At 45.7% G+C, this 24,892-nt stretch overlaps 1 protein-coding gene across 1 annotated transcript in view; it reads left to right on the forward strand.

Moving 5' to 3' along the window:
- The first annotated feature begins 175 nt into the window (after positions 1-175).
- LOC143986878 (uncharacterized) overlaps positions 176-24,892 on the forward strand; it is a 101,760-nt gene continuing 77,043 nt past the window's right edge. The window contains 1 exon segment of the mRNA XM_077485284.1: positions 176-1,390. Coding sequence (XP_077341410.1) covers positions 347-1,390 — 1,044 coding nt within the window. The 5' untranslated portion in view covers positions 176-346.

Here is a 24,892-nt window from a genome sequence, read left to right on the forward strand (position 1 = left end):
CAGCGAAAAGTACATTGTTTGTGGAATAAAAGTATATATTTAGCCCAACCCGGGCCAATAGGTTTAGGTAGCCGGAAAAAACTCCACAAGCCCAGCCACAGACACCGCGTTCACCCGGTTCTGATAAACCGACGACCGCGGACACAAATGTCTGGGGGTGGCATCTTCTCCAGGTGGTGAGAGATGGTAAATAGCCCTCCAAATCTCCCATTCTCTGCTGGGCCATAGTCTGTGTGTAGGAGGCGAGCCCACAGCCCCTTCCAAAACACACAGTGACAGTGGGTTCTGTCACATGACATTTTATATCTGATGGTCTGATTGGAGCACAGCAGGAACCAATCAGCTGATGTCTAGTAATAATCTTTGTATCTCTATTTTAGTAGATGGACGGGAGATGAGGAAAACCTCAGAGAATTGTCTCACTTTGTCTCCAGACTGTAAAGTAGAAGATGAGGACATCACACAGTATAGTCCAGGAGAAAACCCGACTACCTCAAATGTCCATCCGGCACCACACAATGTAGATGGACCATCGTATTCCTCTTATCCTGAGGAACCTCAGACTGTGAGGGACGGGGCCGTCCTTCCAACAGATGAGAGGTTTTCCTGTACTGAGTGCGGGAAGTGTTTCCATTATAAATCACATCTTAACGTACATAAAAGATCTCACACAGGGGAGAAGCCGTACTCCTGTCCTGAGTGCGGGAAATGTTATTTATATAAGGTCAATCTTCAAACACATCAGAGATCTCACACAGGTGAGAAGCCATATTCCTGTTCTGAGTGTGGGAAATGTTTTTCAGAGAAGTATAGTCTTTCCCTACATCAGAGATGTCACACAGGAGAGAAGCCGTATTCCTGTCCTGAATGCGGGAAATGTTTTTCACAAAAATCCCATCTTCACATACATCAGAGATCTCACACAGGGGAAAAATCGTATTCGTGTACTGAGTGCGGGAAATGTTTTTCACAGAAGGCCAGTCTTTCCACACATCAGAGATATCACACGGGGGAGAAGCCGTATTCCTGTCCTGAGTGTGGGAAATGTTTTTCAGATAAGGGCAATCTTTCCACACATCAGAGATCTCACACAGGGGAGAAGCCGTATTCCTGTCCTGAGTGCGGGAAATGTTTTTCACGGAAGTCCTATCTTTACACACATCAGAGATCTCACACAGGGGAGAAGCCGTATTTCTGTCCCGAGTGCGGGAAATTTTTTTCACGGAAGTCCCATCTATCCACACATCAGAGATCTCACACGGGGAAGAAGCCATATTCCTGTCTTGAGTGTGGGAAATGTTATTCAGAGAAGTCCAGTCTTTACAGACATCAGAGATCATGTAAGAAACAGTTGATAAGGAGATCAGAGATCACCAAAGACATGGATGAAGTGTTATAAAAATACAATGGATGGGCGGCTCATACAGGTCTGGTAATGTACTTTTATGTCATGGCTTTCTTCTGTGTCCGCACCCATGCATGCGCACACCCATAAACCTCCACTGTCATTGGCTGCAGGACAAGTTTGTCAGCAGGTCCCAGCCAATGATTTTACCCCGTACCCTGCTGATCACTTGCAGCCAATGACAAATCACTCCTGTGTTTTATTTTGTAAACACAGGGAGCTATCTTGTGATTTCTTCTCTTCCCGAGTCCTTTTCGGTTCAGGAAGAGAAGAGAACACCACACTGAGTATAATCACCACACTTTACACCCACACACCTTAGATTGGCACATTTACCCCCATTGATTGCCCTCATTCACCCTTTGATCGCCCAACCAGTGCCATTAGTACAGCGTCAGTGTACAGTATTTTTCATCAATCGCTGTATTAGGGTCACTTGTTAGATCAAATAGCACCAGGGTCAGCTAGCATTAGATTGCCCGCACACTATCGCACTCACGCTATAGGATCCTGATCACCAACATTACTAGTATAGTGTCTGTACGGATGAATATCCTGATCACCACCATTACTAGTATAATGTCTGTACGGATCAACATCCTGATAACCGCCATTACTAGTATAGTTTCTGTATAGATCAATATCCTGATCATGAACAGAACAATATTAGTGTCCCCCCTTAGTATAGTGTCCCTAATAACGCATCGTTAGCAGGATCAGCCCTTCTGCCCCCCAACAAGTGCAGTGTCAGTAGATCACCGGCACCTCTGATACATTGCACACATAACCGCAGATCTCTTCTAGCACTAGCAGGTAAGTTGTATTTGTGTAGCACCCTGGAGTTTAGGCAGGGAGTTCCTCACAAATTTACTTACCAGGAGTAGTTATACTGGTTGATTGTTAGAGATCTATTGATTCCTCCCTAAATTTGGCCTTGTTACACTTTTTTCTTCTACCACTAGGTGGCCGGGCACTTGATGGTACTAGATATGAGAAGGGAAACCCAAGGTCAGGTTATGGGTATACGGGGTATCTCAGCCAATGGGCAGTAGTTTTCTTGAATCCCTTGGCCCGCTGGGAGAGTGTATATATTCGGGTGGAGTCAGGTGATCGATGTTCTGTGCCACCTGGACGGCTGTCTAGGTGGATGTGTGTCGTATGTCCCGGGCTGCTAGACTGGAGATTGGGCTTATCCTGGGCACATCTGGCTGCTAGGCTGTCTGAAGTCCTATCCAGAAGCAAGACAGCAGAGCAGTATTGGGACTGTGGCTTGCAGTCCAACCAAAAGTGACAGTTCTGCTGGCTGGAGAACCTGTCATGGTTGGAGGTAGAGGGGAAGCTGTCACCACTAAGGGACCAATCACCTTATTACCAGGGACCTTAGTGAGTAACTGAAGCAAGTACCGGTACGGACATGGTGGAGAATAGGGAAACTTAAGGCGATGATCAAGCCAGGGACCCAACCAGCGGAGGTGACGCTTGCAGAACAGCCTTGTGTGTCAAGTCAGGGACCAAGAAGGCCAGTGGGGTGAAGCTTGAGAAGTATCCGGAGTGCCAAGCTAGGGACCCAGCAGAGAGGCGGGGGTGACACTTGAGGAAGATACCACCTTGAAGATTGGAGAAGCTCAAGGGATTCAGAGTCAGTGAATCAGAGGGTCTAGTGAGAGACTGTGAGCTCAGTGGGCTGAAGAACTACAAGAAGTTGTAGTGTAGGTGAAAGAACGGTTATCCTTTGTGTTAGGAACTGTGAAAGACTGTTGCCATAGGAGACAGCATTCCTGCACATGCAGATGTGGCGTCTTGCTGGATGCCTTTCCCTGCACAGCTGTCCTCCTATTGAAGTCTCGGAGTCTGCTAATTGCACTTGCAACTATATAAGGGTGTCCTGCCCCTAACCCTCTTTCCCCCAAAACACAGCCTAGGGCTGTGTGGAAGAGGCCCTCGTGCCCCTGAATAGGGGAACAAGGTGGTTGACTCTTGGAGTGCCCGAGCCCCCCTGGCCCCCAGCATATACCCCCCTTTCATGGGCTGGCTTGCTGTGTTTGGCTAGGTGTTTGTTAGTGTGTGGGAGGGGGTGGTATTTTTCACGTGGGGGGTTCTCATTTTAAGCCTTTCCAGACCCAAATGGCCTTGTATGTATTGGGGGGGGCTATTTTTTTATGTTAACATCTTGCAGCTGCAATGTAGATTTGTACGTTTTCTCTAAAGCCGTACATCTTTGAAGCAGCATTTTGTATACATGCTACAGATGCACCACTTTACAGGCAGAGTAACCCCCCCCCCCCCCCAAGTTACTAGCTTTAGGGCAAGTTCACTCTATAGAAATGCAGTCCAGATGCTTTTCTGCATGTTTGATGTTTTCCGGTGCGTTTCTGATGTGTTTTACAGCATTCCAGTGCAGGAAAAATGCAGCACGTTTTACTTTATTTTCTGGAACTGCAAGCAATGGTGTGAACTATGCCATTGAAAAACAACCTACTTTTCATGCATTTTTGATGCAAAAAAAAAAACGCACTGGACTGCATGTGGTGTGAACTGGCCCTTAAGCAATTTTGCATATTTAAAGGCACTTCTCCTTGTTAAGTTTTTGGGGTTCTCCAAATTGGTGACATTGATATATGTCCCTTAGGGTGGGACCTGGGCCCCCATATCCATTTTAAGGCCAATAACTAGAAGATAACCCAGCAAGGTGGGGACTAGAAAAATGAACACGTCAGTTCCCATAGACTGCAATGGTATTTGTTGTATAGCTTTGGCCCATGTTAGGCTCTTTGTTTGCTCCCTCTGGATCGGGGGGTGTTTGTCCTATCTCTGTTATTTTGTAGCACGCTGGATGATGTGCTTCATTCTGAACAGGAGAGGGTGGCTTATTTTGTGCTAGCTGCATTTGGGTTGGTCTGGGCATGCTCAGGGACTTTGATTTTTTTTTCTTGTGCCTTTTGGTGTGTGAAATGCATTTGGTTTGGTCTGGGCATACTCAGGGACATTGGCAGGGGGAGGGGGGGTTTGGCTGCTTTTTGTGTGTTCCTTGGATGTTTCTGGGCATGCTCAGAGAGTGTTTTTTTTGGTTAGTAATTTAACTAGTTGCTGACCGCCGGCTGTCAAATGACAGCCAGGCGGCGCAGCTATTGTGGCGGGAGGCTGTCATATGACGGCCTCCCGTTTAAACAGGGAATGCGCGTGATCCCCGGAACACTGCTCGTCACCGACGCTGGTAAACAGCCATTGGTCGACTGTTTACCCACGTGATCGGCTGTGATCCTTTCACAGCCGATCACTAATATGTAAACAAACCGCGGTAACGGGATGTTACCGGGTTCTTCTCCTCACACACCGATCGTGTGTGAGGAGGAGATTGCGGTAACATCTCGTTACCGCCTACAGTACACATCAAGCACACTGATTGCCCCCCCCAATAAAGTGGACCTGTCACCACCCCTCATAGTACCTGTCAATCACAGTCCATCAGAGTACCTGTCACAGCCCATCAGAGTACCCAAATACCTGTCCCAGCCCATCTGAGTACCCGAGTACCTGTCCCAGCCCACCTGAGTACCCGAGTACCTGTCACGGCCCATCAAAGTACCCGAGTACCTGTCACGGCCCATCAGAGTACCCGACTACCTGTCACGGCCCATCAAAGTACCCGAGTACCTGTCACGGCCCATCAGGGTATCTGAGTACCTGTAACAGTCCATTTGAGTACCGAGTACCTGTCACAGTCCATCAGGGTACCCGAGTACCTGTCACAGTCAATCATGGTACCCGAGTATCTGTCACGGTTCATCTGAGTACCCGAGTACCTGTCACAGCCCATCTGAGTACCCGAGTACCTGTCACAGCCCATCTGAGTACCTGTCACAGTTCATCTGAGTGCCTGTCACAGTTCATCTGTGTACCTGTCACAGCCCTTCAGAGTTCCCAAATACCAGTCACCAGGCCATCAGAGTACCCGAGTACCTATCTCCAGCCCATCAGAGTACCTATTTGCAGCCCATGTCTCATAGAATATACGTTGGGGTGTTTGCTTTCCAAAATGGGGTAATTTTGTGGGTTATTTCACTGTCCTGGTGCTCCAGGACCTTCAAAAGTGTGATAGGTAGGAATGAAATGAGATGTGTCATTTATGCTCCTAGAACGCCTGAACGTACTACTTCAATGTTCGGCCTCTCTATGTGGCCAGGCTGTGTAAAAGTCCTACACATGTGGTATCGCCATACTCGGGAGGAGTAGCAGAATGTATTTTGGGGTGTAATTTTTGCTATATACATGCTATGTGTTAGAAATATCTTATAAATTGACAATTTTGTGTAAAAAAAAATGCATTTTAATTTTTTTCCACATATTCCAAAAATGGTTTCATTTTATGGGAAATTCCATTGTCCTGGTACTCCAGGGCCTTCAAAAGTGTAATAGGTGGTTGAGAAATGAGATGCGTCATTTTTGCTCGTAGAACGTCTGAAGGTACTACATCAATATTGGTGCTCTGTATGTGGCCAGGCTGTGTAAAAGTCTCACACATGTGGTATCGCCGTACTCGGGAAGAGTAGCAGAATGTATTTTGGGGTGTAATTTGTTGTATGCATATGCTGTGTGTGAGAAATAACCTGATAATATGACAATTTTGTAAAAATAAAATAAAATAATAATAAAAAAAATCTTCATTTTGCAAAGAATTGTGGGAAAAAATGACAACTTAAAAAAACTCACCATGCTACTTACTTAATACCTTGGAATGTCTACTTTCTAAAAAGGGGTCATTTGGGGGGTATTTGTACTTTCCTGACTTGTTAGTGTCTCAAGAAATGAGATACACCTGATGTACTGAAGGCCTGATCAGATGTGATCAATTTTCAGTGATTGGCACCATAGTTTGTAGACTCTATAACTTTCACAAAGACCAAATAATATATACTAATGTGGGTTATTTTTACCAAAGATAGGTAGCAGTATAAATTTTGGCCAAAATTTATGAAGAAAAATTACTAATTAGCAAAAATGTATGACAGAAACAAAGAAAAAGGCATTTTTTTCACAAAATTTACGTTTTATTTTATTTATAGCACAAAAAATAAAAAACCCACTAGTGATTAAATACCACTAAAAGAAAGCTCTATTTGTGTGGAAAAAAGGACGCAAGTTTCATATGGATACAGTGTTGGATGACTGAGTAATTGTCATTCAAACTGTGAGAGCGCTGAAAGCTGAAAATTGGTCTGGTCAGGAAGGGGGTGTAACTGCACTGTATTGAGGTGGATAAGGAATACTTAACAGGTGTACCCACTTTGGAGTTCTGTCTCTACTAGAGTTGCACGATTCTGGCCAAAATGAGAATCACAATTTTTTTTTTGCTTAGAATAAAAAGATCATGATTCTCGCAACGTAAATTTTTTCACATTATACAGAAAAAAAAGGGGGATAACTTTACTGGTTGTTTTTTTTTATACACATTAAAGTATTTATTTATTTTTTTAAATTGCATTTGAAAGATCAGTGTGGCATAAAATATTGCAACAACCACCATTTTATTCTCTAGGGTGTCTACTAAAAAATATATATATAATGTTTGGGGGTTCCAAACATTACACACGGTCTATTCCATTGAGAATTTATTACAATGTTTATACTTAAGTTCAACTGATAAAGAATGTTGTGATTCTTGGCAGACTGCCCAGTATTTCTCTTTCTTTCTTTAGTGCAGGGGTCTCAAACTGACCACCCTGCAGCTGTTGCAAAACTACAAGTCCCATGAGGCATTGCAAGGCTGACAGTTGCAAGCATGACTCCCACAGGCAGAGGCATGATGGGACTCGTAGTCTTGCAACAGCTGGAGGGCCACCAGTTTGAGACCCCTGCTTTAGAGGGCTGTGGCTTCAGAAGAGCTGAGGGAATTCTTTGCATAGAAAGAATTGTGAAACACTTTAGTCAAGATCACGATAACAATTCTTGACGATTAATTGTGCAGCTCTAGTCTCTACATTGGGTGAACTTGCATTTTGTGTGTTTCGTGGACGTGTGTTTTCAATTGCCTCATTAGCACACAAACCTATGTTATATAAAACTTGCAGATAGCATTCTTTACCTTGCCCTGAAAAGGTTTGTGTGTGTGTCAAGTTTTTTTTACTTTAATTTATTGTATTTTTATTTTTTTGGGGGGTAGGGTTGCCACCTCATCCCTTTAAACCCGAACACATATTAATTACACAGATTCTGAGGCTAATGTAATGCAGATAAGCCACTAAGTGAGTTTAATTGCCACCTTAACTGGCCACAAAACCCGTGTAATTAATACGTGTTTGGTTTTAAAGGGATGAGGTGGCAACTCTGGGGGGGATATTTTTCCCATATTTTTCCCACCGCACTCTATACACAGGACTGTATATGACATGTTCCTGACCACTGCACTCTATACACAGGACTGTATATGACATATTCCTGACCACCGCACTATATAAACAGGACTGTATATGACATGTTACTGCCCACTGCACTCTGGGCCATTTTTTCTGGTTCTCTAAACTGATGACCTGTAAAGGATTTAAAGCGTCATCTATGACCAATTTTGAGTACCAAAGATTTTCAATATTGCACCCCCCCCCCCCCCCCACACACACACACACACACACACACACACACACACAACTTTTTTTCCATTCAATAAATTTTTTATTATAGTTTTACTTATAACAAGATTGCAGTCAAAATCAGGAAATAGTAAAGGAAGAAATCCAATTGGTCAGGAAAATGACTTGTCTGGAATGTGGAGGCGGAGTCATTATTAGTTTGTGTACAATACAATACACAACGTGTTACATTATTGTAACAAAGTATTGTAGAAAAGATCACACCATAGAAAATGGGGGGGCAGTAGAAAACAATCCCGGATATGAAGGTGACATTTGTGTATGAGGAACACCTTAACAATTACCACCATTTTATTCTCCAGGGCCTCTGCTTTGAGAAAATATATGTTATGTGAGCTAGATGGGATCACTCTGCTGTGGTCACACTCTAAATATTAGAGCTCCCCCTATCTGCAGCCTGGTAATAACATTGCTAGGAGGACAATTCATTTATCTGCTACATACTTCCCATCTTTATATAAATGTCTCCTGACATTTAGGGGTCTAGTCATAAATTTACATAATAATTCACCCAATGAAATTACATGTACATTCCTTCTGTGTGAATGAGAGGAAATGGAGTTTAATTGGCTATTTGCTGGTCGAATGATTTCCATTGATTTAAAATAGAAAATACTACATTTGCAACTAGCTGGAGATAATTGCTATTATACTTAGCGCCATCTAAAGTCCAAACATAGTATTTCTCATTTTAATTCAATGGTTAGTCTAATAGTGTTGGCTTATTTAATTTCTATCCTTCAGTGTGTACCGTACTGATAAGTGTATGAGTATTATCTCAGGTATTAGTATGAAGACATGTCTGATGAAGGAGACTAAGAGGTCTATTTTTCAAAAAAATGATTGGACTAATGTGACAATCATTCATCCAGCTGTTACAATTTCTAGCTGTGACGTAACACAGTGATTTCCTATGATCATCAGCTCCATCTTGTGGCCATAATCAGGTATTTTTCCTGAAATACCCCAATTAGTGCAATACTGCATTATTGTCATTAGATGGAGTCAAGGAAATCAGAGTATAAAATAAAATACAGGCAATATTCATCATGGCTGGACGAATGCCGGTCAACCATTCAACTTTTTTTTTTAATTAGACCTCTAAGTGTTTGTGAAATCTTACACCACAAAATGTACTCAGCCAATGAAAGGTAATGACTTCATTTTTTTTTTCTACTGCTATCAATGGCCAACACGGAGTCACACATGAAGATATATGGAGGTTAGAGGGGGGAGGGGGGACTTTTATATTAAAGTAATACTGAAAGCTGAGACTTTTTTTCATGGATATAATAATTTTATATATAAACCACAATACTAGTAAACATTTACTTTATGGAATAGTAATGCCTTCTATCACCTCCAGTCTATCAACTTCACCTTCTCCGGGGTCAGATGCTCATCTTCCCTGCACAGAAACCTTAAAGTCATTGTAAATGTTTTATTTCTTTTCTAGGGATACACAAATTTTGGCGGCCGAAAAAAACTGCCGAAAATTGTGTTTTCAGCACATTGCCGAAAGTAAAATATTGCCAATAATGGAGCAGAAAATGGTGCCACCCATTGCAGGGGTGTCATCCTGGCATGCCCCAGTCCTCCTTTCGCTCCTCCTCACCTACCTCTTCTGCTCCCTCCCACTGTCAGGGCTGGCTTAGCCCTTCCTTCTCTGGGCTGGCTGCTCAGTTGTCCGCTAATTGCCAGCTCTCATCTCTCTCCACAGTTACCCAGCTGTCCCTGATTCTGCTCGTCTGACCTGCCTACTTAAAGCTGTCCAGCTCACTTCATCTCTGCTTTCGCCTTGGTCACATCACAAGAAACCATCTCCTGCAGTTCTGTTTAAAGACTGGTTTGCTGACATCCCTTCTGGCTCCTTATCCTGCTTGCTGTTGCTCCACTTGGATCCCTGACTTCTGGCCTGGCTGATTACCCGATCTGGTTATTGAACTCTGGACTGGCTGACTACTCGATCCGGTTACTGGACTCTGGCTATGCTTTGACTACGCTTACTCTATTTACCTTTTTATTTTTATTTAATAAACAAGTGTGATTTAATTGTACTTCTGTCTCGGTCTGATTCATGGTTTCTGACAGTAGGCAAAGGCCATGAATTCAGGAGATACAGTCGATCCACTTGTTGATAATATTTTTTCCAGATTGGATGAGCAAGATCACCGCATGGATCAGTTTGCCATGGCATTACAAATGCTCCTGGGTCACACGGCTCACCTGGAAACCCCCACTGTGGCTGCTCCGGTACAACCTGAGTGGCAGGCCGTCCTTGCTGCTGCATCAGTCTCTGTGCAGGCACCCGCCTTGAGTATTACCTCTATAAGAGGTATGTCTGGTTCCACTCCGCTTCCCCAGCAATTTGGGGGCGATCCAGTTCAATGCAGAGGGTTTCTCAATCAGGTTCATGATGCTGCCCCAGACGTTTCCCACGGACATAAGCAAAGTAGGTTTGGTGATATCTTTGCTTTCTGATAGAGCCTTGGCCTGGGCTAACCCTCTATGGGAGCTGATTGTCCATCCTGGCGTCATTGTAGAGATCCTTGTGTCCTTCTAAATACTCCTACTCCTCCATGAAGAAAGAGACAGTGACATCCTGACACCTTATAGGAACCTGATACACACAATGATATAGTCATTGTAAGGATAGGAAGAGTCGCCCTTTAAGTTTATACACTTGGGGGGGTGTGGCCAAGCGCATGGAGGAGAAGGACGTGTGAGAGCCCAGCTCCCGCTCCACCGACCCGAACGGCACACAGCGCCGCCACTCCATGCCACACCTGGCTTCCATATGAGTAGGAGAGGAGGCACCAACACCCCCCGCACCTCGGGGACCCAGAAACCGGGGGATGTCGGCAGTTTTTTCCCCGCGAGAGGGCCGAACAGCAAGGCCGCCCCGGAATCCAAGATGGCGGCGACCCGCTCGGCGGCAGCACAGGCAGCACACACTGCCTCCAAGGTACAGGCCTCTCGGCTCTCCTGACCTCCAACCTCTCCCCGGTCCCCTGAATTGCACAGTAGGTGCCCAGAGAGTCCAGCACACTCGAGAAGCCCCTCCCCGGCCTCGGACAAGCAGAACAGGGACTGGGATATGGAGAGCTACATTAAAGCTCTCCCCACTAAAGGAGACATTGAGGCATACATTAGTAGACTGGAGAGATCATACAAAAGGGAGATCAAAGAATTGCACCAAGACGTAGGCCAACGCATAGAGGACATTGAGCTCCATGTTGAGGATTCAGCGAATAGACTCAAAGAACATGACCATATCTTGCAACAACACACTAATCAAATTCACCACTTATTCTATGGTCTCAATAACCAGGAGAATAGAAGTCGCCGCAACAATATACGTATACACGGTGTCCCGGAAGCGATTGAAAATAAGGATCTGTTGTTGGCAGCCACCACCATGTTTAACCAGCTGCTGAACAAACCCAAAGAAACACTGATTGAGATAGATAGGATTCACAGATCCCTTGGCCCTCGCAATCCTAACCCAGCGTACCCCAGAGACGTCATCTGCCGCATCCATTTCTTTAACGTTAAGGCTGAGATAATGCAAGCTGCACGTGCTCAGGAATCCATCCTGTTTAAAGGCACACCTATCATGCTCCTGACGGATCTCTCAAAACAGACGCTGCTGATGAGGAAAGCCTTGAAGCCGGTCACGGACGCTTTGCACGCTAAACAGATCAAATATAGATGGGGGTTCCCGTTTCATCTTTTCGCTTCCCATGAGGGTAAATCGGCCACCTTCCGCACACTGGGGGACCTGCCCAACTTCCTTGGCACTTTTGAATTGCCCCAAATCAGGATCCCGGACTGGCCACTGACTGCCGTCACCCCTGGTCTTCCCAGCACCTCGGCCTGGGAAAAACAAACCAAGAAGAAGAGGTCCCGCTCCTGCACTGCCAAATCCCCACCAGGATGAACGCTCTATGCCCCACCGGGCGGTGGGTGTCTGACTTCCATATTTCTTCTTCAGTTCTTTGAGGTCCTGTGGCTCAGGAAAACCCCCTTTACCCCATGACTTAAATGTCATTCATCTGACTACTTTTCCTCCTTATCTTTCATTTTGCATTTTGTAATTTTTTCGTTTTTGCACTTTTTTATTTTATTTCTCCTGTTTCGTCTGTGGACCATCCTCCCCCGCCCCCCCCCCCCTTGCTACAGGGGCCGTGGCCCGCCCCTCTTCCACATTGGGTTCCCGATGATGTGGGTTTATATTTTGTGGCTGGGGGGGTGGGGGAGGGGAGAGGACCGAGTGGGTCTAAGAAACGATTGTTCCGGCTCTACTCTTATGTACGGTTTATCATGCTCATCAGGTTACAGTTAAGGTTAAGCATGTATATAATAGACCCTCTTGGTCTAACCTACCGGTTTGATAGTATGTGCTTCTAGTGCTTTCACAGATAGATAGCTACCCTTTAAGTTAGCTAAACATTTGAACTTACATATACCTTTAGATGACTTGAGAAATATTAGGCGCTGTGTGCTATACATCAGCATATCCAGTTTTACAGTTTATAATAGTTGGGGCAGAGCCCTTGGGTTTAGTTTGTCCACGTTCCCCCACGATAGGGTGTACAGAGTCTTCAGTGCCTCTGTTACTGGTATATCCCCTAGCATTACCTTGTAGTGTCCATCACACCTACCCCCACACGGACACTAGAGGGAGCATTCTCCCTACAAGTTTTCACCTTCAGCTTCATAGCAAGCAAATTACCACACTGACACAGGAATCCTGTTTCCATTCCTGCTTGCATTACACCTCACATACCCCTTTTCAGGTGCGCATGAGCACTATTCTGACTCAGTGCTTTGACCCTTTTCCTACCCCTCCTATCTTATCTTCCCCCTCCTCCCTCCCCTATCTTATTACTGTTGCACAGCTCTCTCATACCCATCCCCACTCAGTTACACTCCGTAGCTCAACAGGGCACTCCCTCCACTCCCCCTCGCCATGGCCACCGCCCTAGACCTTAAATTCTCCTCTCTCAACTGTAGAGGATTTAACACCCCGGAAAAACGCAGACAGATCCTACATCACTTTCACAAAGCTGGCTCACAAGTCCTGTTACTACAGGAGACTCACTTACGAACTGATAAGGTGCCCCCCTTACCGGATAGACACTACACAACTTTGTTTCACAGCACAAATCCCCTAGCAAAAACAAAAGGAGTCTCGGTGGCTTTTCACAAATCCTTTACTCCACAAGTACTTGAAAGTGACATAGATCCCAAGGGAAGGTTTTTATTCTTGAAATTGCAATATTTACAAACTGTATTAACTGTTGCCAATGTTTATTTCCCGAACCAGAACCAACTTCAATTCCTTTGCTCCGTGACCGCTCACCTCAGATCCTTCCGGACTCCTAACCTGATTCTAGGAGGTGACTTGAATGTCCCCCTCGTGCCGAGACTGGACTCCTCTACCGGTAAGTCCCACATATCACCTACCTCACTGACCAAACTAAGGGCCGCCTTAGCAGACATGTCCCTGGTAGACCCCTGGAGACTGCTACACCCTTCCGATAGGGACTATACCTACTACTCCCCTGCACACAAATCCTACAGTAGGATAGACTACATCCTCCTCAGTCAAAATCTTCTGGACCTAGACCCTCAGTGTGAGATTGGGGTGAAGCTGTGGTCAGATCATGCTCCAATACACTTAACTCTTGGGAAACTCCCTCGATACCCTCGTCGTGGTACGTGGAGGCTGAACGACAACTTACTGAATGACACGGTGTGCGTGGCAGAGGTGTCAAAAGCAATCAATCACAGACTTCACCAATGAACATGCCCACGACGAGACTAGTAATATGACCAAATGGGAGACCCTGAAATGCGTCCTTCGCTGTATTTTTATACAACGCGGTTCTAGACTGAAAAAAGCACGTACTGAGGATATACGCCAACTTTTCTTGCAGATAGCTTCCCTTGAGGCCTCACACAAACGCACATTAGACATACGGACCCTAACGGAACTGTCTAACGCGAGGCGGGACTTGCTTCAGATCTTTACGGCAAGATCGCTGAATGCTTACAACAAAGGCCGACATATCCACTATTCACAAGTGAACAAGTGCGGAAAACACCTCACCCGAGTTATACATCCTAGACAACATAGACAAAACATCCCTCACATTATATCATCTTACCAACAGAAGAAGTTTAAGAATTCTGAGATTGTCTCCGAATTCAGGGACTTTTATTCCTCCCTTTACAACCTTCCCGCACCAGGAACATCGAGCCCTGCTTCATTATCTGACCTGCATCGCTACATTCAAAGTACAGCCTTACCTACCATCTCCTCAAATGATAGGGATGATCTAGAACAACCTCTCACCACGTCTGACTTTCTAATGTCGATTAAAAAACTAAAGAATGGTAAAAGCCCAGGCCCTGACGGATACTCCCCTCAATTCTACAAAAAATTTGCACATCAACTTGCCCCGATTATGGCCAAGGCATTTCAAAACAGACGAAACACATCCCCTATCACCACATACTCTCCAAGCCCAGATAGTTGTAATACCTAAACCGGGGAAAGACCATGCACACTGTGGGAATTATAGGCCCATATCCCTACTGAACGTTGATCTAAAGCTTTACTCCAATATTTTAGCAACACGCCTTGCTCCCCTGCTCCCCTCGATTATTCACAGTGACCAAGTGGGCTTTATCCCAGGCCGAGAGGCCAGAGATAATACCACTAAAACCCTCCACCTTATCTCGTATGCCAAACTCCACAACATTCCAACCTGCCTTCTGGCTTGTGATGCCGAAAAGGCGTTTGATAGAGTGAACTGGACGTTTCTCCAGACCTCTCTACAACAAATAGGCTTGGGCCCACGAATGCTCACTAAAATCATGGCTTTGTATACAAGCCCATCTGCGAGGGTCTTAGCCAATGGGGAATCATCTGCAGCCTTTGGAATCAAGAACGGCACCAGGCAGGGATGCCCATTATCGCCACTTCTGTTCGCAATTACTGTTGAACATTTGGCTCAAGCCATTCGTAACAATAACTCTATTCATGGGATCATTACTCCCTCAGCTCCCCGTAAGCTATCACTCTACGCAGACGATTTACTCCACTATGTCACCCAACCCCGAATCAGTCTTCCAGCCATCCTGGAGGAGCTTGACCGTTTCGGAGCGCATAGCAACTTCAAACTGAACCTAAACAAAACGGAAGCTCTAAATATATCTTTACAGGCGAAAGACCTGGACTTCATTCAAAAGCAATTCCCCTTTAAATGGCAATCGCGCTCACCCCCCCTTTTTTTTTTCTCTCTCACAGGATGTCTCTCCTCCAGTATTCCCTCCCCCAGGCCACCATCTAATACTGTTATAGATATGTTATGGATAAGTATGTATGTAAATGTGAAGACATTGAGGGATTTGTGTAAACCTCAATGTCTTAGGATCGAATGTAATTGTTTGTTGAACTTTATATAAGAAAATAATAAAGATGAATTAAAAGAAAAAAAAAAATGGCAATCACGCTCGATCAAATACCTCAGAATGAGTGTTATTAAAATGGACATACTTCCAAAGACATTATACCTGTTTCAAACGCTTCCCATCCTCCTCCCAAAGACTTTTTTCCTCGCATTGCGCTCTATGGTAGGCAAATTCCTGTGGCAACACCATCCCCCTAGACTTAAACACAAAGTTTTATGTGCCCCCAAACATAAGGGAGGTACTGGTCTCCCGGACTTCCAACTATACCACTCCTCAGCGCTATTTTCCCGACTATTGGAATGGTTCCCGAGGCCACGTACTTAACCCTCCACCCTGATTGAACAGGATATAGCTAAAGTAGATCTACGAGCCCTTCTATGGGGGTATTACACTAAGCTTCGCACAATGCAGGGAATCTCCCCTCTAACGAAGGCGGCCCTTACGTTGTGGTACAATAAGGCTAATCTTTATGCCCTGTCTACCGATCCCAGCCCTCTATCTCCGCTATTTGACAACTTAGCCCTACCTGCTCTCTCAGCCAAAGAATACTGCGGGACATACACGCGTGAAAATTGGCCGACAGCTAATCAATTTGTCCATCCCACTACTGGACATTTTCGCCCCCCAGCAGTCCCGCAGAGTGCTGTCATGACGGACTGGCTGACCACAATCTCGCTAAACCAACTTTGCAGAAATCCCCACCTATCAGGGAGGGCCCACAGACCACTTACGTCATTTGGGGACCTCTGCAGTCTTTCTCAAACACCAAGACACACCTTATCATTAATATACAAAGACATTCAAACCCACTTACATGACACTCTTCCCGCATACACAAGTAAATGGTCTAGAGATCTGAATGTGGAGATCTCCCCAGCACAGTGGACTACCTCGTTTGCACTCACACATAAGTCATCCAGGTCCGGGTTCACACAAGAGAAGAACTACAAACTGTTGTCGAGATGGTATAGGGTTCCGGTCTCGGTGCACAGGATGTTCCCATCAACCACAAACATGTGTTGGCGATGTCACGGAGCGCAAGGATCCTACATACATGTATGGTGGGATTGTGATAAGGTTCGCCCATTCTGGGATAAGATTTTTGAGATTTACAATGACGTATATCAGACTTCGATACCTCCTTCGCCTCTGTCTGCTCTCCTATCCATCCTCCCAGGAACGATCCAATCTCAGAGATGTGGTCTTTTAAGATTTTTCTTATCAGCAGCTCGCCATGTCATTTCTTTATACTGGAAGAAGGACTCCATCCCCTCTATCTCCAAGTGGGAGGACATCCTTAATGACATAATGCTCATGGAGGAGTTGCAGGCGAAGGCGGAGGACACTTACAATAAGTTCACCATGTTGTGGTCACTCTGGCGTCACCATTCCAAGACTGAACTGTTTCTTAATAATCTTAGGATCTAACAAGTAGGCCCACTGTCATTTTTGAATGGAGATTGGTGTCGCTGAGGTGACCACGAAAAACATTTAGAGGTGGAAATTACTTGAGCCTACCCCTAAGCCCGACCTTTACAGTGAAATTTATACCAACAAGTGAGAATGTCCTACACGTAACTTCTCTGGTAAATGCATTTGCTGTGCTTCCCCCCCCCCCTCCCCCCGCTTTCTTTCCTTTCTTGTTCTCACCAATGTGCCTATCTTGATGTTAATGGTGGCATACATATTGTGGTTGCCTGTTTTCATGTTTGTTATTTCATATTACCTGGCATTAAATAAAAATATATTCAACCCTAAGTTTATACACTTCTTATTACATTTAGAGTCTGATTGCAAAAACAAATATATACTAAAGGGTCACTGAAACTGCTCCACAAGCTATGCTTTGCAGGTTTCTTCTGAAGTGCAAGAAGCAGGATGTGCCTGTGGTCACAGCTGACATTTGGGTTTTGCATACTTAGAACATATAGGGCGTAGTAGGAACATTATGCTGTGGTTTTATGTTCAAAATATAAGAGCTTAAAGCGGGAGTCCGCCGGGAGCCCGTGTTTTTTTTTTTTAAAAGCCAGCAGCTACAAATACTGCAGCTGCTGACTTTTAAAATAGTGACACTTACCTGTCCAGCGCGCCCGCGATGTCGGCACCCGAAGCCAATCTCTCGATCGTCTCTCGGGTGCTGCCGCCGCCATCTTGGGTATGGGAATCAGGAAGTGGAGCCTTTCGGCTTCATTTCCCGGTTCCCTACTGCGCATGCGCGAGTCGCGCTGCGCAATAAGGATGGACCCGCTGCCTCTGGGATCTGTGTGTTTCCCAGCAGGCAGCGGGGGAATTTCGGAAAGGGGCGTAATCTACGCCCCTTTCCGCAGAGAGCTATCCCGGAAGTGGGTGCAGATACCTGTACTGTACAGGTACCTGCACCCCCTCCCCCCTGAAAGGTGCCAATTGTTGCGCCGGAGGGGGGGAGGGTTCCGATGAACGGAAGGTCCACTTTAGGGTGGACCTCCGCTTTAAGGTTAAAAACATATATTTAGACATGTTCCACAGAAATTATTTCTGGGCAGAAATCACCTAAAAATGTTGCTTATTGTATGACTAACATAGATGTGGATGTATGAAATGGATATTTTATAGATAGGCAACTCCTATCGTCATATTGATTAGTGGTTCCAAATTAATAATAACTATTGCAGTAGGGAACAGACACAAAAGATACGCTCAGCATCTTTCCAAATAACTGTTCTCCTTTATTATGACGCATTTGAAGGTTTTTATACACATGATTACGTATGTATCACATTAATATTACAATTGTACGTTTATGGTAAGAGGGGGCGTTACATAGGCAGGCTAATAGGCTAATTCTAATCAAGACTCGAAAGAATGCAAAACATGTACTGAAAACCTTATTAGAGCCGTGTGCACAGTGAGGGCATTGTGCAATACATATAAAATAGAATACAATTATATACAGAACTTACAAATTTACATTATAGTCTCCTCTCTTTTGATCAATATTTTGATCACTAATCATACCTGCTATCACCTTTAACTAGTTGCTGACCGCCGGCCGTCAAATGACGGCCAGGCGGCACACCTATTGTGGCGGGAGGCCGTCATATGACGGCCTCCTGTTTAAACAGGGAATGCGCGCGATCGTGCGCGCGCATCCCTGTTTCTTCGGTGGCGGCGTGTCACGGAGACACCGCTCGCCACCGAAGGGGGTGAACAGCCATTCGTTATGGCTGTTTACCACGTGATCGGCCGTGATGAAGTCACGGCCGATCACAGATGGTCACACCCCGAACGTGCACGGCGCATGCGCGCGATCGCAAGCGCGCTGCGCGTGCACGTCGGTGGCGGCGTGTTCCCCGGGAACACTGCTCGTCACCGACGCTGGTAAACAGCCATTGGCCGGCTGTTTACCCACGTGATCGGCTGTGATCCTTTCACAGCCGATCACTAAAATGTAAACAAACCGCGGTAACGGGATGTTACCGGGTTCTCCTCCTCACACACCGATCGTGTGTGAGGAGGAGATTGCGGTAACATCTCGTTACCGCATACAGTGTACACCAATCATACTGATTGCCCCCCCCAATAAAGAGGACCTGTCACCACCCCTCATAGTACCTGTCAATCACAGTTCATCAGAGTACCTGTCACAGTCCATCAGAGTATTTGAGTACCTGTCACAGCACATCAGAGTACCCGAGTACCTGTCACAGCCCATCAGAGTACCTGTCAGCCCATCAGAGTACCCAAGTACCTGTCACAGTTCATCTGAGTACCCGAGTACCTGTCACAGCCCATCAGAGTACCCGAGTACCTGACACAGCCCATCAGAGTACCCGAGTACCTGTCACAGCCCATCAGAGTACCCGAGTACCTGTCACGGCACATCAGAGTACCCGAGTACCTGTCACGGCACATCAGAGTACCCGAGTACCTGTCACGGCACATCAGAGTACCCGAGTACCTGTCACGGCCCATCAGGGTACCCGAGTACCTGTCACGGCCCATCAGGGTACCCGAGTACCTGTCACGGCCCATCAGGGTACCCGAGTACCTGTCACGGCCCATCAGGGTACCCGAGTACCTGTCACGGCCCATCAGGGTACCCGAGTACCTGTCACAGTCCATTAGAGTACCGAGTACCTGTCACAGTCCATTAGAGTACCGAGTACCTGTCACAGTCCATCAGGGTACCCGAGTACCTGTCACAGTCCATTAGAGTACCGAGTACCTGTCACAGTCCATTAGAGTACCCGAGTACCTGTCACAGTCCATCAGAGTACTGAGTACCTGTCACAGTCCATTAGAGTACCAAGTACCTGTCACAGTCCATCAGGGTACCCGAGTACCTGTCACAGCCCATCTGAGTACCCGAGTACCTGTTCCAGTCCATCTGTGTACCAGAGTACCTGTCACAGTCCATCTGAGTACCCGAGTACCTGTCACAGTCCATATGAGTACCTGTCACCGCCCTTCAGAGTACCCAAATACCAGTCACCAAACCATCAGAGTACCTGTCACCAGGCCATCAGAGTACCCGAGTACCTGTCACCAGGCCATCAGAGTACCCGAGTACCTGTCACCAGGCCATCAGAGTACCCGAGTACCTGTCACCAGACCATCAGAGTACCCGAGTACCTGTCACCAGACCATCAGAGTACCCGAGTACCTGTCACCAGACCATCAGAGTACCCGAGTACCTGTCACCAGACCATCAGAGTACCCGAGTACCTGTCACCAGGCCATCAGAGTACCCGAGTACCTGTCACCAGGCCATCAGAGTACCCGAGTACCTATCTCCAGCCCATGTCTCATAGAATATACGTTGGGGTGTTTTCTTTCCAAAATGGGGTCATTTTGTGGGTAATTTCACTGTCCTGGTGGTCCAGGACCTTCAAAAGTGTGATGGGTAGGAATGAAATGAGATGTGTCATTTATGCTCCTAGAACGCATGAACGTACTACTTCAATGTTCGGCCTCTCTATGTGGCCAGGCTGTGTAAAAGTCCTACACATGTGGTATCGCCATACTCGGGAGGAGTAGCAAAATGTATTTTGGGGTGTAATTTTTGCTATATACATGCTATGTGTTAGAAATATCTTATAAATTGACAATTTTGTGTAATAAAAAAATGCGTTTTAATTTTTTTCCACATATTCCAAAAACTTCTGGAAAAAAATGAACCGTTCAAAAGACTCATTATGCCTCACAGATTATACGTTGGGGTGTTTGCTTTCCAAAATGGGGTAATTTTATGGGAAATTCCATTGTCCTGGTACTCCAGGGCCTTCAAAAGTGTAATAGGTGGTTGAGAAATGAGATGCGTAATTTTTGCTCGTAGAACGTCTGAAGGTACTACATCAATGTTAGTGCTCTGTATGTGGCCAGGTTGTGTAAAAGTCCTACACATGTGGTATCGCCGTACTCGGGAAGAGTAGCAGAATGTATTTTGGGGTGTAATTTGTTGTATGCATATGCTGTGTGTGAGAAATAACCTGATAATATGACAATTTAGTAAAAAAAAAAAAAAAAAATCTTCATTTTGCAAAGAATTGTGGGAAAAAATGACAACTTAAAAAAACTCACCATGCTACTTACTTAATACCTTGGGATGTCTACTTTGTAAAAAGGGGTCATTTGGGGGGTATTTGTACTTTCCTGACTTGTTAGTGTCTCAAGAAATGAGGTACACCTGATGTACTGAAGGCCTGATCAGAAGTGATCAATTTTCAGTGATTGGCACCATAGTTTGTAGACTCTATAACTTTCACAAAGACCAAATAATATATACTAATGTGGGTTATTTTTACCAAAGATATGTAGCAGTATAAATTTTGGCCAAAATGTATGAAGAAAAATTACTAATTAGCAAAAATTTATGACAGAAACGAAGAAAAAGGCATTTTTTTCAAAAAATTTACGTTTTATTTTATTTATAGCACAAAAAATAAAAAACCCACTAGTGATTAAATACCACTAAAAGAAAGCTCTATTTGTGCGGAAAAAAGGATGCAAGTTTCATATGGATACAGTGTAGGATGACTGAGTAATTGTCATTCAAACTGTGAGAGCGCTGAAAGCTGAAAATTGGTCTGGTCAGGAAGGCAAAAACTCCATTGTGGAGAAAATATTAGCTGGGGCAGCTTTTTTCTTTACAAAATGACTTTTCATTGTGAAAAACAAATGATTGACAAGACATATTTACAGAGTACTGGCTGTACACTCCTGTGGCCAGAATGGCCTTCTAGCTTAATTGTTGGTATGCTGACTTATCAGCACATGTAAACACAGACAATTCTATATAAAATGGAAGATGTACAAAAGCCAAATATGACTTCAACATGGCTAAACTACTTTTCAAATACGGTATATATCTCCTCTTTACAATTACAATAATTGAATCAAAAAGTACCCTAGATGGATCGGAAGAGGGAAACAAATCAAACACAGAGATTTCTTTAATTTATTCATTTTTGCAGTGTCTGGTGTGGATCCAGGTGACATTTCCTTCAAAACTGTACATGAACTAGATGCTGTATTAAGTCTCCAAACATCAAATCAAATCCCATAGGGAGAGAGTCCAAGATCCCCTTAGGGGCTTGATAAAATATAAGAAAACATTCAGGCAAAAGTTTTCTAGTTTCTTAGGCCGCGTACACACGCGGGGACTGTTCGCCCAACTTTGTCCGTCAAACAGTTTCAGCGAACAGTCCGCTCAAAATTAGCATGGACGGACATGGCCACACACGACGAACGAACAGTTTGCTGAAACCGTGCGCAATGAAGTGAACGGCACGTACGACGGGACTAGAAAACGACGTCCTATACACTGCAATGCAACCTTCGGCGTATAAATTCTTTCTGAGCATGCGCGGAACTTTGTTTGACGAACAAGCCTACACACGAGGGGACTGTTCGCTGAAACAAGGTTTCAGCGGACAGTTTTTCGGAAATTCCGAAAAACCTTGTTCAGCAGACTGTTCGCTGAAAGCCCACACACGAGCGGACTGTCCGCCGAAACACTGTTCAGCGGACAAAGTTGGGCGAACAGTCCCCGCGTGTGTACGCGGCCTTACTCTACTTTGTCCGCTACATTGTAGACAGTAGGGGGTGTTAAATATAAAATCTCAAAACTTCTAAGGACTCTCCTATAAAAATGATTTCCTCTGTTACTCTCTGTACTTCCAAACTACTTCTGATTAATGATGGACGAACTTCCGACGGGACGTTTCGCGAACGCGGCCGATAGTTCGCGAACCGGAACATTCACGGCGGGCCCCATTGACTTCAATGGGAGGCGAACTTCGCAAACCTATAGGTCAAATTTGCAGCCACAAAACAATTATTAGCTGTGCAAACATAGTCCCACCACTTGGCCAATGACATAACACATGTATGAGGTGAATCTGGGATCGACAACTACAAGCATTCTTTTATTATATGGGAAATTGTTCTGACAATTCAGGACTGTGGAGCGCATGAAGGCAATGGAGGAGACGGAAGGTCAGGGACCAGGGTAGGCAAAGAAGAGGGTGCAGGAGATTATCACCAGCAGCGTGACATACAGCAATGACACCTGCACCGTGATAGAGTCATCTGACAGCAGCACCGTGATACATAGCACTGACATCAGCAGCGTGACATACAGCAATGACACCTGCACCGTGATAGAGTCATCTGACAACAGCACCGTGATAGAGAGCACTGACATCAGCAGCGTGACATAAAGCACTCACACCAGCACCGTGATATACAGCACTTACAGCAGCACCGTGACAGAGAGCACTGACATCAGCACCGTGATATACAGCACTGACACCTGCACCGTGAGCAGCCCCAGGAGGAAGTCAGCATAGCACAGGGATGGTGGGAGCCCCTCATAATAAGCAGCCCCAGGAGTAAGTCAGCACAGCACAGGGATGGTGTGAGCCCCTCATAATAAGCAGCCCCAGGAGTAAATCAGCACAGCACAGGGATGGTGTGAGCCCCTCATAATAAGCAGCCCCAGGAGTAAGTCAGCACAGCACAGGGATGGTGTGAACCCCTCATAATAAGCAGCCCCAGGAGGATGTCAGCACAGCACAGGGATGGTGGGAGCCCCTCATAATAAGCAGCCCCAGGAGTAAGTCAGCACAGCACAGGGATGGTGTGAGCCCCTCATAATAAGCAGCCCCAGGAGTAAATCAGCATAGCACAGGGATGGTGGGAGCCCCTCATAATAAGCAGCCCCAGGAGTAAGTCAGCACAGCACAGGGATGGTGTGAGCCCCTCATAATAAGCAGCCCCAGGAGTAAATCAGCACAGCACAGGGATGGTGTGAGCCCCTCATAATAAGCAGCCCCAGGAGTAAGTCAGCACAGCACAGGGATGGTGTGAGCCCCTCATAATAAGCAGCCCCAGGAGGATGTCAGCACAGCACAGGGATGGTGTGAGCCCCTCATAATAAGCAGCCCCAGGAGTAAGTCAGCACAGCACAGGGTTGGTGTGAGCCCCTCATAATAAGCAGCCCCAGGAGTAAATCAGCATAGCACAGGGATGGTGTGAGCCCCTCATAATAAGCAGCCCCAGGAGTAAGTCAGCACAGCACAGGGATGGTGTGAGCCCCTCATAATAAGCAGCCCCAGGAGTAAATCAGCACAGCACAGGGATGGTGTGAGCCCCTCATAATAAGCAGCCCCAGTAGAAATATGATACCGCTCAACCTCTTCAAAGAGGAGGGTAGGGGCATATAGTACGGTGTGCTTTTTTTGGACAAGGAAGTGAGCCAAATGAAGAAAGAAGGTCTGTGTGCTTGATTAAAAAAATTGTTTATAGACATATACATGGTCTACTGGTCACATGTGTTGAATTCCTCCGAGATCCATGCCTCATTCATTTTTAGAAATGTGAGGTAGTTAACACTGTCGTGAGCTAGGCGAGTACGCTTATCGGTCACGATCCCCCCTGCTGCGCTGAACGTCCTTTCGGACAGGACACTGGATGAGGGGCAAGCCAACAGTTCGATTGCAAATTGGGCAAGCTCTGGCCAGAGGTCAAGCCTGCCCACCCAGTAGTCCAGGGGTTCATCACTCCTCAGAGCGTCCACATCGGCCGTTAACCAAATGTAGTCGGACACCTGACGGTCTAGGCATTCCCTAATGCTGGATCCGGATGACACCTGTCGATGGGTCGGCTGAAAGAATGACCTCATATCCGAAGTCACCAACACATCTTCAAACCGGCCTCTTCTTGCAGGCGCTGTTGGATTGGTACCCGCAACTCCTTCTCTGGGAGTGGGAATTGCTCCTCTGCCAGTGCACGCAAAAGCAGAATGCAGCATTTCTCGAAGCAAGGCCTGGAAGTGCTGCATTCTGACAGCCCTCTGCGACGGCAGTAACATTTCCACCAT

The sequence above is a fragment of the Lithobates pipiens genome, unplaced genomic scaffold (assembly GCF_037356315.1).
Source record: "Lithobates pipiens isolate NorthernLeopardFrog02 unplaced genomic scaffold, aLitPip1_a1.2 Scaffold_18, whole genome shotgun sequence".
Lineage (NCBI taxonomy): Eukaryota > Metazoa > Chordata > Amphibia > Anura > Ranidae > Lithobates > Lithobates pipiens.